This window comes from Sceloporus occidentalis, unplaced genomic scaffold (genome assembly GCF_023333645.1).
Source record: "Sceloporus occidentalis isolate IW3139 unplaced genomic scaffold, rSceOcc1.0.p SCAF_8, whole genome shotgun sequence".
In the NCBI taxonomy this organism is placed as follows: domain Eukaryota; kingdom Metazoa; phylum Chordata; class Lepidosauria; order Squamata; family Phrynosomatidae; genus Sceloporus; species Sceloporus occidentalis.
Window position 1 is genome coordinate 15,367,513 of NW_028316988.1, and position 14,008 is coordinate 15,381,520.

General features: G+C 45.6%; 1 protein-coding gene across 1 annotated transcript; it reads right to left on the bottom strand.

Annotated features, from left to right (window-relative positions):
- Nucleotides 1-4,807: 4,807 nt before the first annotated feature.
- ATP6V1G1 (ATPase H+ transporting V1 subunit G1) lies at nt 4,808-8,985 on the bottom strand. Its single transcript, XM_089534905.1, has 3 exons — nt 8,761-8,985; nt 6,973-7,073; nt 4,808-5,079 (listed from the first exon to the last, which is right to left on the bottom strand). Exons 1-3 carry the CDS (start codon nt 8,840-8,842, stop codon nt 4,906-4,908), a joined length of 357 nt encoding a protein of 118 aa, XP_089391031.1. The 5' UTR covers nt 8,843-8,985; the 3' UTR covers nt 4,808-4,905.
- Between the last annotated feature and the right edge of the window lie 5,023 nt (nt 8,986-14,008).

Consider the following 14,008-nt stretch of genomic DNA (forward strand, 5'->3'; position numbering starts at 1 on the left):
GAGTCATGCTGGATGACCCACAGATTCCTGCATTTGTAGGTCCTCCAGCCCGATTCTGTGGCCAACCTTTGGCTGATGTTGACCACAGAGTTGCGCTAGAGCTAGCTGACCAAGCACCCTCCTTTTCCAGGACATATCCAACATTTCAACCTTCTGTCCAGGAGCAATGTCCTCTATTTTGAGCATGACTCAGAAGCATGAATTTACATTTATATTGGTGTTTTTATGTTTTATTTGGTCACGTCCTACAATTTTCTTGAATGTCTTGCATTTTGTGGTGTCTTGTCCTTCTTTGCTGGAGGATATCTGGTCACCTAGAGATTCCTAAAGATTGCTAGAGAGGTGTTCTCTTGGGTTAAGAAAAACAATGGTGGTGGGTTTTTTTTGGCATTTTAATTATTTTAATTATTATTATGTAAGATTTTGGCAGGCCCACTGTACTTACTTTTGGAAAGCATTTGACAATGCATGTTTTAGTTATTTATGTTGAATGCAAGGAAGGATACAAACAAAGCTATTTTCTTACTTTTCAACTTGTGTCCTTTGTGCTCCAAAGTGGTGCTCCCTTGCAAACGTCTCGACTCTCGTTGCTGTTTCGGCCGGAGGGGAAAGAAGGTAGAAGATCTGTTTGCAGTGAGATATCTTCTCCAGAACCTTTTCTCTGTTGAAGGGAATGTCTCAGACGTAAGCCAGCCAAGACGGGTGCAAAGTAGGCAGGCAAAGAGAACAGGCTGGGCTGCAGATCCTATTACTACCCACCTCTTGCTCTGCCAGCTGGAAAGGTATGCAGTCATGCGCTCCTCAAATCCGCTCCCACATGCTTTCCTCTGCCCAGGGCTGAGCTTGGAAAAGTTACTTTGGGGACCACAATTCCCACAACACTCCAGCCACCAACACTGGGGAGGAGCGTTTCAATGTACTCTTTTCACGTTCCAATGGGAGATTCTTCTCAGCATCTTCCTCCATAGAAGGTGCCCATGTTCTAGAAGAGTTTATTCCTGACATTTTGCCAGCATCTGTGGCTAGCATCTCCAGAGAATGCATTGTATTTAATGGAATTTGAGCATCCACGGATTTTGGTATCTACGTTCTCTGAAGATGCCAGCCACTGATGCTGGCGAAGCGTCAGGAATGAACTCTTCTAGAACTTGGCCTCATAGCCTGAAAAATCCACAAAAGAACTATAAATGCCAGCCATGAAAGCCTTCAACTTCACAAAGGTATCGCTGTTTTGTGGATGTTGGATGCTATGGTACATTTCTAAGCATCTGGTTGCAAAACAATATGCTGGAATAAAGATGTGTGTAGATACTGGGATGTCAAGGCTACTTCTTGTTGCTTTGCAAGCAACCTAAGATCCTTTGGTGCCAAACCATTGAAAGGATAAGGTCCCACAATACCAGAGATCCCATTTAATTTGGAGCATGTGCCCAAGGAGAGGTGGCAAAACCAAAGATCGGATACGCCACTTCTGAGTTTTGTGCCAAATCCGTAACTCTTCCTAAATATGCTGATGGGATCAATTCTCTAAAATCAACACACGATGCGCTCGAATCTCCCGCTTTGTTTTGACTGAACCCAAAGACTCCAAAGGAGGAAAAAAACAGCAAATGCAGGAGGTTTTTCACGCGACGTTTTGGCAAAACAGAAATAACGAGAAAATAAAGCAAACGTAAAGGAGACAGAAACGACACCTTTTTACTTTCAGGAACTTTAGCAAATTGCTAAAGTAACTCATTCGTTCGAGATGAAACTTCGGCTCCATCTGCACTGCAGAACGAATGCAGTTTGAGGCCGCTTTAACTGCCGTGGCTCAATGCTATGGAAGACTGGGAGTTGTGGTTTCATGAACTATTTAGTCTTCTCTCTGGTGCCACAACGAACTGAAAATCCCAGGATCCCATGGCATTTAAAGCGATGTCAAACTGCATTCATTCTGCAGTGCAGATGCAACCTTAGAGAGGAATTACATCCCTGTTGGAAACAAAACTAGTTGCCAATAGAGTTATCATAACAAGGAAGCAATATGTTCTCTCTTATCAGCCCGAGTTTACAGTCTATACAGCTTTTTTTGGCCAGTTAAACATTTCAAAGCCTTTTTAAAAACAGTTCTTTGCAAAACATGTTACAGTCGTCCAAAATGGATGTAATTAAGGCTTGTGTCACCGTGTCCTGATATTGGAAGCTGCACCCTCCTTTTTTCCCCCTCTATTCAATGCTAGGAAGGTTATTATGGGGGGGGGGGGGGGAATGAAATTAGGAAACGCAATGGCAATTTACCCCGGGGCTCTGAAAAGAACAGAGGGAAATTTGCTTAAGCAGCTTACACGGTAAAATTAGGGTCTATTATAAGATCTGAACATGTGTTGTTCTCGGATTTTCTGCGCCCATTTGCCGCGAACGCTTGGACTAATTAAAGAAAAAAGGCATCGCAATTTCTCCTGATTCCGGTGATGCAAAGGAAACGCGGAGTGGAAAAAAACCATCTCGGCAGGCCTAGATTACAGCAGCGATTTCGGCCAAGCAAGCCTTTATTGGTTCCCTTTCCCTGCTGAAGTTGCAGAACGTTAATAAAATCCATTCAATTAGCGGCTTTGCATACCAATTTGAGCAACGATGCAGAAGCCAAAGGCTTCGCATAAAGGCTATTTCTCTCTCTCTCTCCTGAAAGCAAAGGTATGCTCTTTGGGAAACAAAATGGCCCTCCTCTAAATCGCGGCTGAATCAATGGTGCTAAATTGACCTCGGTGGAATTTACGCTGATTTTAACAATCCGGGCAACTTGACCCGTTCCCTCTTTTTTTGCTGCAAATTAGTGCAAATGTAACCAAGTAAGCGAATTCTTAAAAGCGATGCAATTAATCATAAAAAGCGCAGGTGGAGATACAGAAAACAAGTCTTTCTCAAACTCCGTCGTGTGATGTTCATCCTCCTCCAAACACCACATTTGGAGCTTTGAAATGTGGTGTATTTTATGTGATTATATATTATATTGTATATATTTTATGTGATTTTATGTATAGGTGTTTGAATTGTTTGAATGTTATAATAATTTTAAAGGTTTTATCTGTGAGCCATCTTGGGTCCCCACACTTTGGACCGCCAGGTGTTTTGGACTTCAGTTCCCAGAAGCCCCAGCCAGGTTGGCCAACAGTGAGGCGTTCTGGGAGTTGCAATCCAATACATCTTAAGGAACAAGGTTTGGGAACCACTGATCTAGACCAATGTAGGGTCAGTGCATAGGGTTCCCGGTCCTTAGGACCTAGAGCCCTCTTTTTTGGTCTTCAAGATGGAGGAATCTCAGGATAAAACACTGCCTTGAAAAGGGTGTGTACATATACAGTGGGCCCTTGGTATTCGCTGGGGTTTGGTTCCAGGACCCTTTATGGATACCAAAATCCGTGGATGCTCAAGTTGCATTAAATACAATGGCGTAGTAAAATGGTGGCCCTTCTATAAAATGGCAAAGTCAAGCCTTGCTTTTGAAATTTAGGCACTCATCAACAATGGGTTGAACTTGTATTTAATAAATTAATTTCTATGTTATACATTTGTGCCTCTGAAAACACTAGTCTTGGATGAATTCAGACATATGGTGTGTATATGTGGTGGCAGCAGTGTTTCCAGGTTGGTGGTGCCCAGTGATGGGATTAGACAAATGAAGTCTCACATGGGAACCATGAGGGCATCCATAAGGTCCCCACATTGAGTGCCATAGTGATAGGACAGGTGAATGACCCTCACCATCTCCACACAAATGGACACGAAAGCAAGGCTCTGTACTTTTGCTTAGAGGGGAGATGGCACATTAGATGATTCCAGGAACTGCAGTTCCCCTTTAAGTTAAGAAATGGCTGTACATTTAAGACATGTGATGGCTGTAAAAAAAGGGTGGAGAGTGTGAATGCAGCTCATACATTGCCCATACCTGGTGTATAATATTTTCCCACAGTGCTCTGTCCGGAGATAGAGTTAACCAGCTTCCCTATTTACCTCCTCATGCCCCTGTACTTCCAACTCCATGCAAAGCACTAAATGTGGATCCATAGCTGACTTATTTTAACCCTGTGAGCTGTCAGTATTATTCCCTTCTCATTCAAGCTTCAACCCCCTGCCTTCCTCCATCTCCTTCTCTACTGCTTTCACTTTAACCACAGATGGAAAAAAACCATTTTAAAAATAGTGAACAAAAAACACGAGCGTAGAGTTTCAACTGTGAAAACCACAAATGGATATGCCGGTTCGTAAAAATGCCTTAATGCTATCCAATGGAGCTTGTGATCAATGAATCAGTGACAAACGTTTGGGGTGGAGGAAGAAGAAAAAGCCGTTTTAATAAAGTTCCAGGTTAAATAAGATCTTTACTTTTCTTGAAGCACCATCAAGGACAGGTTTCTAGTTCAAGTTAAACAGGAAGGTTATACAGAGAATAGTTGTTTAAACAGAACCTATTCCAAAACCACATTCACAAGCCGCTTGGCTGATCTGACTAGCAAGATCCACCATTTATGAATCCAACCTCCACCACCTTTTTCCTACTAGTGAGGTAGTGAAAGGTTCTTTGGACCAATTCATAGTCACAACTGAAGAGGTACGCAAAAGAAAGCTTGCCTTCATATCCTTGCAGACATTCAAATACTTAAAGAGGACAACGTGTCGATTTAATACTTATTGCAAACCAATATTCACCTTCAGTTTTAAACATGCCGTAATGCACTTTGGGGACAAAGAACTGGTACACCAGACAGGCTACAAAAGAGACAAAATGAGCTGTTTTCAAGATTGAGGGGAGAAGGAGAATGAGAGTATCTACAACTCTTGGAAATAAGTTATGAGCCTTTATAAAAGAAGGGGCACAGCTAGAGTCGATATTGCTGAATACTTCCTGAAGGCTGAGAGGCTCTTCTACCCGTTGATGCGATAGTTCAGGTGGATTTCGGGTTTGATGTCACAGACGAAGTTCAGCAGGCTGTTCAGAACCTCCTCCCTGTTCTTCTGGAAGTTGCTCTGGAGCACAACCATCTTCTCCTGGGTCTCCTTCTCCACCTCAGTGGTTGAACTACCATGAGAACCAAGAGCCTGGGGCAAAGAGGGCAATGGAGGAGAAGAGAGAACGCATGCATCAAGACCTGAACAACTTAGGATGTGGTTACCAAAGAACACAACCAAACATAGGGAGCCATCCAACTTGTAAGGTCATCTGGAGAAGCCCTCCTGGCCTGAATCCATTGTAGCTCAAAACAGGACCTTTCACTGTGTTAAAGCTGGGAATCAGGAGACCTTCCTGATGCTGTTGGACTGCAACTCTCATCAGTTTTGGCCAGTACAGCTGATGGCGAGGAAATATGGGCAGGTGAGCATCTGAGTAGGAGACTGGAAATGACAGCCCAATCTCCAGCATCCCGTCCAGCCAAGGACTCCAGCATCCCTATTTTAAATATCTACCTGTCTATAACCCTAAAGTGCCCCCAAGCCTCCTAAGGGTGCAAGAGGCAATTCTGCCACATTTTGGGCAAAGGGGAGACCTTTGTCTAACAGGCAGTGACCCAGAAATTGATATTTTGATAACTTCCTCCTCAGAAAAGGTCTCTTTATGGTCTAAAACAGCCCAGAGAGTGGGCAGGAATGTGGCAAAATCATGCCCCATGGGTCTTGCCAACATTTTGGGCAAATTAAATTTAGATATTTTGGGCTCTATGGTGTGGAGTGCAGCCCCTCCACAAGGAAACTTAGGCGGGTTACAGACCACCCGTTTGGGGCGGCCTGCACCCACCCCTTTCCCCGCTGTATCGGGGCTTCAGCTGCCAGAAGGGCAGCCTCCGAGGCCCCAATCCGCCACTTTCCAGGCCGTGGGGAAAGGGGTGTCCTTGGGGCTTCAAGCCCCAAGGACACCCAGTGACGGTGGGGAGGAGGAGAAAGGGGCCACTCAGCCCCTTTCTCTTCTGCATCACTGGGCGCAGCCATGTAAAGGCTGCGCCCAGAGACGCAAAGCTGGAAGGAGCTCTGAAACGGAGCTCCTTCCGGGGCCGCAGAAAGGGCGCTCTAGGCGCCTTCGCGTGGCCCCACTACATCACAACCGCGCCGCCCCATTTAGAGGTGGCGCGGTCGTGACATCGTAATGGCGGCCCCCCTGTGGAATGGGAGCCACCATTTTGTATGTGCTGAGCACGTACTAGGGTTGGGCGCGTCCTTTCTAACCCTAGTACGTGCTGAGCACGTACTTTTATGCCCGTCTGTAACGGGCCTTAGGGATCTGATGCAACCAATAGCCTCAAGCAGTTGCCCACCTTGATCTAGAGGTTCAAATGATCTTCACGTTTGAACTTATGTGGAATACTCTTTCCTGCCTTAGCAGTTCTTATTTTCAACCCATACTGAGATTATATAATGTTTCAATCCCGCCTGGCATAATTCAAAGCACCATGTATTTCACAGTTAGGGATACAGTGGATTAGTTGCATGAGGCTTTGTATTTCATTGTCACGCTCTCCTTTGAAATCTTGAGATGTATAAAGTTTATAGGTATATAAAGTAAGACAGTAACACACCATAAAACAAAACACACAAGTTTGTCTAAGGGTCAACAAATGAAATAGAAACACAGTGTGTCTAATAGAAACAGAAAGGTTTGTCAGAAGGGCCCAGGCAAGCCTCATGGGTTATGGAGTTACTGCCCAAAAGACCCTGTTCCTTGCAGTGATGCCCAAACTTTGGTCCTCTGGATATTTTGGACTTCAACGCCCAGAATTCCCCAACCATCTTGGCCAACAGTCCAGCATTCTGGGAACTGAAGTCCAAAATACCTGGAGGACCAGGTTTGGGAATCACTAAGCTCAGCCTTCTTTCCTGGAGTAGAGAGAAAGGGGAAAGAGATAATATTTATTAAGGAGGCATGTCAGCAATTCCACAAAAACCAGGGATGAAAGTAAGATAAAAACAATTAGCTGACATTCAATTTAAGAAGTAACTCACGGCTTCCTCCTTGGCTTTGAATTCCTTCTCTCTCTGGAGGCGATACTGTTCAATCTCGGCTTGGGCTTCCTCCTTCGCTTGCTTCAGCCGCCGGTTCTTTCCTATTTTTGCACAGAGAGGAAAGGAAGGGAAGAGACAAAACTGTTGAGATGGCAAAGGCGTTAAGCGGCTTACCTAGGATTATAGAATAAATCAATCCAGACAAGGACTCTGGCAGCGTTTTTGGACTTCGCTGTGAAACCTCTAGTGAACTCAAGGGCTGCCCCAGCTATAAGTGACTGAGCTGAGACAAATCCAGGTACAAGAAGGACCTCCTGGAAAGTGGGGGGAATTGCATATAAAACCTTTTGGACACCTTTTTAGGAATCTCTAGGTTCTCTGGTGCAACGCTATGGCTGACATCCAACATACGTTGACCACAGGATGCGCTGGAACAATGCCCAGGGAAATATCTTCTCCAGGAGTCTCATCTCCGTTAACTGTCATGGCCACATGCTATGGAATTCTGGGATTTGGAGTTTGGTGAATGGTTTAGCCTTCTCCGTGAGAGAGTCCTAGCGCCACAACTAACTACAAACCTTGTACCACACAATCTAGGAAGAATTCCCTTGCAATAGGACTCCATTCTGGGTCAATATGAATAAGACCGGTGTCCTGGCGGTTGCAAAAATAGCTCCAATCTCAACATCTTTCTCATCTTTTCCAGGCTAAAGGCGTAAGATGCACCCTAAGGTTGGAAACAAGGCAGTTTCCAGTATGTGTGTCGGCCTCACACTTCCCTATTGTTATTCCTCTTCTCCACATGACCACGGTTAAGTCATCTTGGCACCCAGCAAGTGCCAACCCTGCTTTGCTGTTGTGTGCCTTCAAGTCGTTTCCAAAGGCAACCCTACCATGGGGTTTTCTTGGCAAGCGTCTCCAGAGGGTTTGCCAAGACCATCCTCTGAGGCTGAGAGAGTGTCATCTGCCCAAGATCTTCCAGTGGGTTTCCATGGCTGAGCCAGGACTCGAACCCCGGTCTCCAGAGTTTTAGAGATGCTTTACGTTTTTTAAAAGAACAAGGTACAAGGAAATGTGTTGTAAGTGCAGTGGGTTCTTGGTATACATTGGGGTTTGGTTCCCTGTGAATACCAAAATGAGTGGATACTCAAGTCCCATAATATACAATGGGGCATTATTAGGCCCCATTAAATGCAATGGCAAAGTAATGGTGTCCCTTACATACAATGTATAACTATAGTTACACTACAGTTTTATTTATATAAACCTATAACTGTAGTTATAATTACAGGTTTTATATATATATATATATATATATATATGAAACTATAGTTATAACTATAACTACAGTTATAGCTTTATATATATATATATATATATATATATATATGTATAAACTATAACTATAGTTATAACTGTAACTACAGTTATAGCTATAAGTATATAGATAGACAAACAGATAGATAGATAGATAAACTATAACTATAGTTATAACTGCAGGTGTGTGTGTGTATATATATATATATATATATATATATATAAACTATAGTTATAACTATATATATATTATATATATATAGTTTATACATATATAACTTATAATTGTAACTATAGTTATAACTATAAGCATACACACACACCCCACTATAACTATAGCTATATACAGATACAGTGGGCCCTTGGTCTCCCCCTTGGATCCCCAAATCCGTGGATGCTCAAGTCCTGGGCAAAGTCACACTCTCTCAGCCTCAGAGCCAACGAGCCACACTCTCTCAGCCCCAGACTCACTCTTCCGGGCCTCGGCGACCTTCTCGGCGGCCCTCTTCTCGGCCTGCAGCAGCTGCTGGATGCCCTGCGACTGGCTGGCCATGATCGCGGCGCTCCCCCGCAGCTCCTGCCGGCGCCTGCTTCTCCGCCCGGAATGAGCTCCTGCCCTCAAGGCGGTCAGCTGACCTGTCACGTGGAGGGCGGGCTTTGGTCCCGTTTCCAAAGCTGATAGGTTAACGCGGCTTTGACGGACAGGGACCTCTCCCTATGGGAAACGTGTTATAGGAGCTCAGCACCCGCCTCGAAAGCCGATAGGCTGACGCTGGTTTTGATTGATAGGGACCCCTCTGTACGTGGAAGTAGCGCTGAGGCCTTGTATCCGAAAGCTGATAAGCTGCCGCTAGCCTTGATTATTGGGGCTCTTAAAAGGACAGCTGAGGCCCCGCCTCGAAAGCTGATAGGCTGCCGCTGGCCTTGATTGACAGGAACCTCTCTTTAATGGTTAAGTGAAGGCGGGTACTTGAGGGACCGCCTCTGAAGCTGATAGGCTGCCGCTGGACTTGATTGACAGGATTCTCTCTTTATCGGTTAAGTGAAGGCGGGTGCTATGGGCCCGCCTCGGACGCTGATAGGGTAACTCTGGCTTTGATTGACAGGAAACCCTGTAATGCTAGTCATGCAGAAGGCGGGCTGAGGGCCGGACTCGAAAGCTGATAGGGTGCTGCTATCCTTGATTGACAGAGGCCTCCCCTCTACCGGAAACGCGCTTGGCGACGCTCTAGCGTGCTCTCGTCCACCTCGAAGACGCTCTAGCCTTTTTCTTGTCTATCCCCACCTTTTCAAAGAGCGCCCCCTTCCGTGTGGAAGCAGAACAGGCACAAGGAAGCTGTTTTGGGTTGGATTTCTGCCACTCCAAAACACAAAGGGATCTGTAGTTTGTTGGGGCACCAGAGAACTACAAATCCCAGGATCCCACTGAGCCTTGGCAATTTTTAAAGCAATATCAAACAGAATCATTTCTGAAGTGTAGACGCAGCCTTTTGTTGTTGTTGTTGAGGGCCTGCTTCAGGTCATTCCCAACTTAAGGCCGAACCTATCCTGAGGTTTTCTGGCCAAGGTTTGTCCTGGAGAGGTTGCCCATTGCCCTCCTCTGAGGCTGAGAGAGTGTGACTAGCCTCAGGTCACCCACTGGGCTCCCCAGGATTCGAACCCAGATCCAGTGTCACAACTTGATGCTAAGACCCACCATCTCTTGGCGGACTGCAAGATACCAAGCCAAAAGCCATTCCTTAAGACTAAACCTGCTCACAGATTGTAACAAATGGCCTTATTAACGCCCACAACTGGGCTGCCATCTCTTTCATAATCCAATCAGGGGATTTTCTCAGCAACGTCGCCATCGGATCCAGTTCCAGACCGCTCTTTCCTTTGAAGGACAATGACCTCCAGAAGAGTCCATCCTTTCCCTGGTTGCCATCTTCTTTCTGTGCTTTTGGCCCAGAGTAAAAACTGTGAAGATATATTTGCATCAGAAACACACAGAGTATATAATACACTTGTCCCTCTGCATTCGCCTTGTGAACATGGAAAACCCGCAAATAACAGAAACACTGTTTTTACCTGAGAGGACACCTCTCTAGGAATCTCTAGGTCCTCCAGTGCAACTCTATGGTCAGCGTCTGCCAGGCATTGACCATAGAGTTGCGCCGGAGGAGCTTCTACAAATGCCCAGCGCAGTGTTCTCTCTAGGAATCTCTATAGGTCCTTCAGTGCGACTTTTGGTTCAAGTTGACCAAAGAAGTTGTTTTCCTCTTTTTAATTGTTTGATATAGTTGGCAGAGTGGTTCCATAAAGATTTACTTACTTATTCACTTACTTGTTTAAAGTTGACCACAGAGTTGCGCTGGAGGACCTAGAGGTTCCTAGAGAGGACGTAGTAATAAAATCCGTGAATGGTCAAATCCGCAAGAGTCAATGCCGCAAATGTGGAGGGACGAGTGTACAGCTTCCCTTTTGGCGCAACATAATGTAAGTAAGGAGAGCCTGCATGATGCCGTGGTTTGAATACTGGACTATGCCTCTGGAGGCCAGGGTTCGAAACCCAGGTCACCCAGTGGGTTTCCATGGCCGAGTGGAGATTCGAACCCTGGTCTCCAGAATCGTAGCCCAACGCTCCAACCGCTCTATGCCAGGGTCCTGGAAATGCATCATAAGAGCAATTCATTTCTGACTTATGGCAAACCTATCATGGGATTTTCTTGCCAAGATTTATCCAAAGGAGCTTTGCCATTGCCTTCCTCTGAGGCTGAGAGAGTGTGACTTGCATATGGTCACTCAGTGGGTTCCAGATACAATCCAGGAATCAAACCCTGGTCTCCAGAGTTGTAGTCGAACACTCAAAACACTACGCCAACATTTGTTGTCGTTGAAATCCAGCATGGCGTAGTGGTTTCAGCATCGGACTATGACTCTGGAGACCAGGGTTCAATTTCCGGCTCAACCACTAAACTCATTGGGTAACCTTGGGCAAGTCACACTCTCTCAGCCTCAGGGGAAGGCAATGGCAAACCTTCTCTTGCCAACCTGCCAAGAAACCCCCATGATAGCTTTGCCTAGGTTGGCATAAGTCAGGCACAAGTTGAAGGCAAACAACAACAACAGTTTAATTCCTGGGCTGAACTTCAGTTAAATACTTGGCCGGAGTAGAAATAAAACCCTACGCTTCGGGGGAATAATAGCAATCTGTTTACATTTGATGCTCAGGTCTCAGTGATTAAACTGCAAAATAAGCTCCTTTATTCCATCTTTTTTTAGTCCGTGGTCCAAATTCTTATCCCCGGCGCCGCAATGCATGCAGTGGCGCTGCCGCTTGGGCGAGGAAAATTGGAGAGGCCGAAAATCAATCTCTCCTCCTTTCCAGCTCATCCATCAGCTTCGAGAGGTGCCCTTAACAGCAAGGCTCGGGCTGTCAGGACTTGTTTTTCGTTGCAGAGGGACCCTCGTGGCTCTCCGGTCTGAAAAATTAAAAGAGAAGCTAACGCCACAAAACCAAAAACAACTAATTTGAGTCGGGGAGGGAGGCTGGGTGTATACAGGCGTTCCCTGGAATGCGACTGCATTTCCGTATTGCATTTCTGGAATTAATAGCTCAGATTAACCTGAAATAACCATAGCAACATGCTAATCGTTAGGAACAATAAATAGGCTTCCTACACAGTCACGGGGGGTTCAAGGGTTTTTGGGGGGCTTGGGAGGAGGATTCGAACACTGTGTGCCGAAGTAGAGGCACCTCAGGTACATGTGGTTGCATCAAAGAAAGCCAGAAGTCTGCAGAACAGAGACTCAGCGCATAGACATGGAAGAGACCAAGGGCCATCCACTCCAACCCTATTCTTCCATGCAGGAACTCACCATCAAAGCACTCCTGACAGATGGCCACCCAGCCTCCAAAGAATGAGACTCCATCTTTATCCAAGGCAGCGTCTTCCAGTGTCGAACAGCTCTTACCATCAGGAGGTTTTTTCTAGTGTTGAGGTGGGACCTCTTTCCCTCTAGCTTGAATCCATTGCTCACACTTACTCCAAACAAGCTTACTCCATCCTCAACATGACATCCCTTCCAATATTTCAACATTGCTGTCATGTCACCTCTTAACCTTCTCTTCCCCAGGGTAAACGTACCCAGCTCTCAAAGCTGCTTCTCATCGGACATGGATTCCAGTCCTTTCACCATTTTGGTCACCCTCTTCTTGAGAGGTTGAGGTGGAATTTCTTCCAGTAGCTTGAATTCATTGCTCCGGCTCCTGGTCTCTAGAGCAGAAGAAAACAAGCTTGTTCTGTCTTTAGCATGATATCCCTTCCGATATTTAACCATGGCTGTCATATCAGTGATCACCCCTTATCCCAAGCCTCTCCTCATAGGGCTTGATGGTTTCCAGACCCTCCTCTGGACATGCTCCAGCTTGTCCACATCCAGATGCACCTTACATTGGCCGTTATCACTCCATTTCATGGCAGCACTCTGAATGCACACCTAACTTCTAATATCTGTCATTTGATCTCCAAGTGCTTTTTTATATATATCTATAAGCTTAAAAGCATTTGCAAAAGGGGACCTTGGACCCTCCCTTGCCAGTAACAACTGCCTTGCAGACTCTGCGGAAATGTCAAAACATTCCTAGAATAGGTAGGCGGAGAGTTCTTCCAATTTTAGCCAAATCATATTCCCTCCCGCAGGCTTTGAGAACGGCAACAAAGGAGGCTTTCAATGCCCCATGTCCTTCCCTGAAATTTGAACGCTCTTTCAGCTGGAGGTGCCTTTCAAATAAGTAAATCTTTCACCAAAAGCCTTCCCCCACAGACCAGGCATGCAAGGTACATTTCTCCCTTTTCCCGCTGGCTAGCTCTGAGTTACTCAGCTGGAGAGGAAAAGGAAAATTAATCACAGCTTAGTCACCAAGCTCCGAGACGCACTGACTCTGAATGGGAAGGATGAATGGTCATCTAGTACATCTCCAAAGGTAAAAACCCAAGAATATTTTAGTCCACTGTCTGGCCTTGCTTCTTCTGCCTTCTCTTCTTCCTCCTCCAAATCCTTCTCCGAATTTTGATCTGGGAATTTTCCATGCAAAATGAGGAAAGGCGCATGTGTCAATGATCAGTGAGGCCAATGCATGTGGAGACAGCAGCTAAAGCATTGCCTCCTCAATGTTTTGGGGAAGAGAGCAAAAACATAAATCATGGATTTGTTTCCTCCTGGCCATCACAAGAGTTGAAATGGCCAAGAACTGGGCATCTTAACAATAGACAATTGCTGTTGTTGTTGTTGGGCGCCTTCAAGTTGTTCCCGACTTATGGTGACCCTATCATGGGGTTTCCTTCCTGGCAAGATTTGTTCAGAGGAGGTTTGCCATGGCCTTCCCCTGAGGTTGAGAGAGTGTGACTTGCCTTCCAGTTGAGGGACAGAGTGGGGATGGAATCTATAGTAATGTGTTTTCCCAAAGTCTTTGCCCATGGTTTTCTATAGTCCAAGGACTGGATTGCCTCTCCATATTTAACATGTGAAAACTACTTCCCACGGACATATCTTCTTATCTTCATGGATGCATATTCTCCCACCAAAGATGGCTAAAAAGAGACCCTGCTTCAGTGGGAAAGTGCACCCTTGGCCTGCAGAAGAACCTCCAACTACCATCGCATCCACTTTGTGAAAACAAGGTCTCCGCGTTTGATTTCTGCAGAAAGGAGCAAAAAAAGCAGTCTCTTTTTGC

Coding starts and splice junctions, on each gene's coding strand:
- ATP6V1G1 (XM_089534905.1), bottom strand. CDS start 8,842: ATGGCCAGCCAGTCGCAGGGCATCCAGCAGCTGCTGCAGGCCGAGAAG. Junction 7,074..8,760: donor GGTCGCCGAGGCCCGGAAGA/GTGAGTCTGGGG, acceptor GTGCAAAAATAG/GAAAGAACCGGCGGCTGAAG. Junction 5,080..6,972: donor TCAAAGCCAAGGAGGAAGCC/GTGAGTTACTTC, acceptor TCTTTGCCCCAG/GCTCTTGGTTCTCATGGTAG.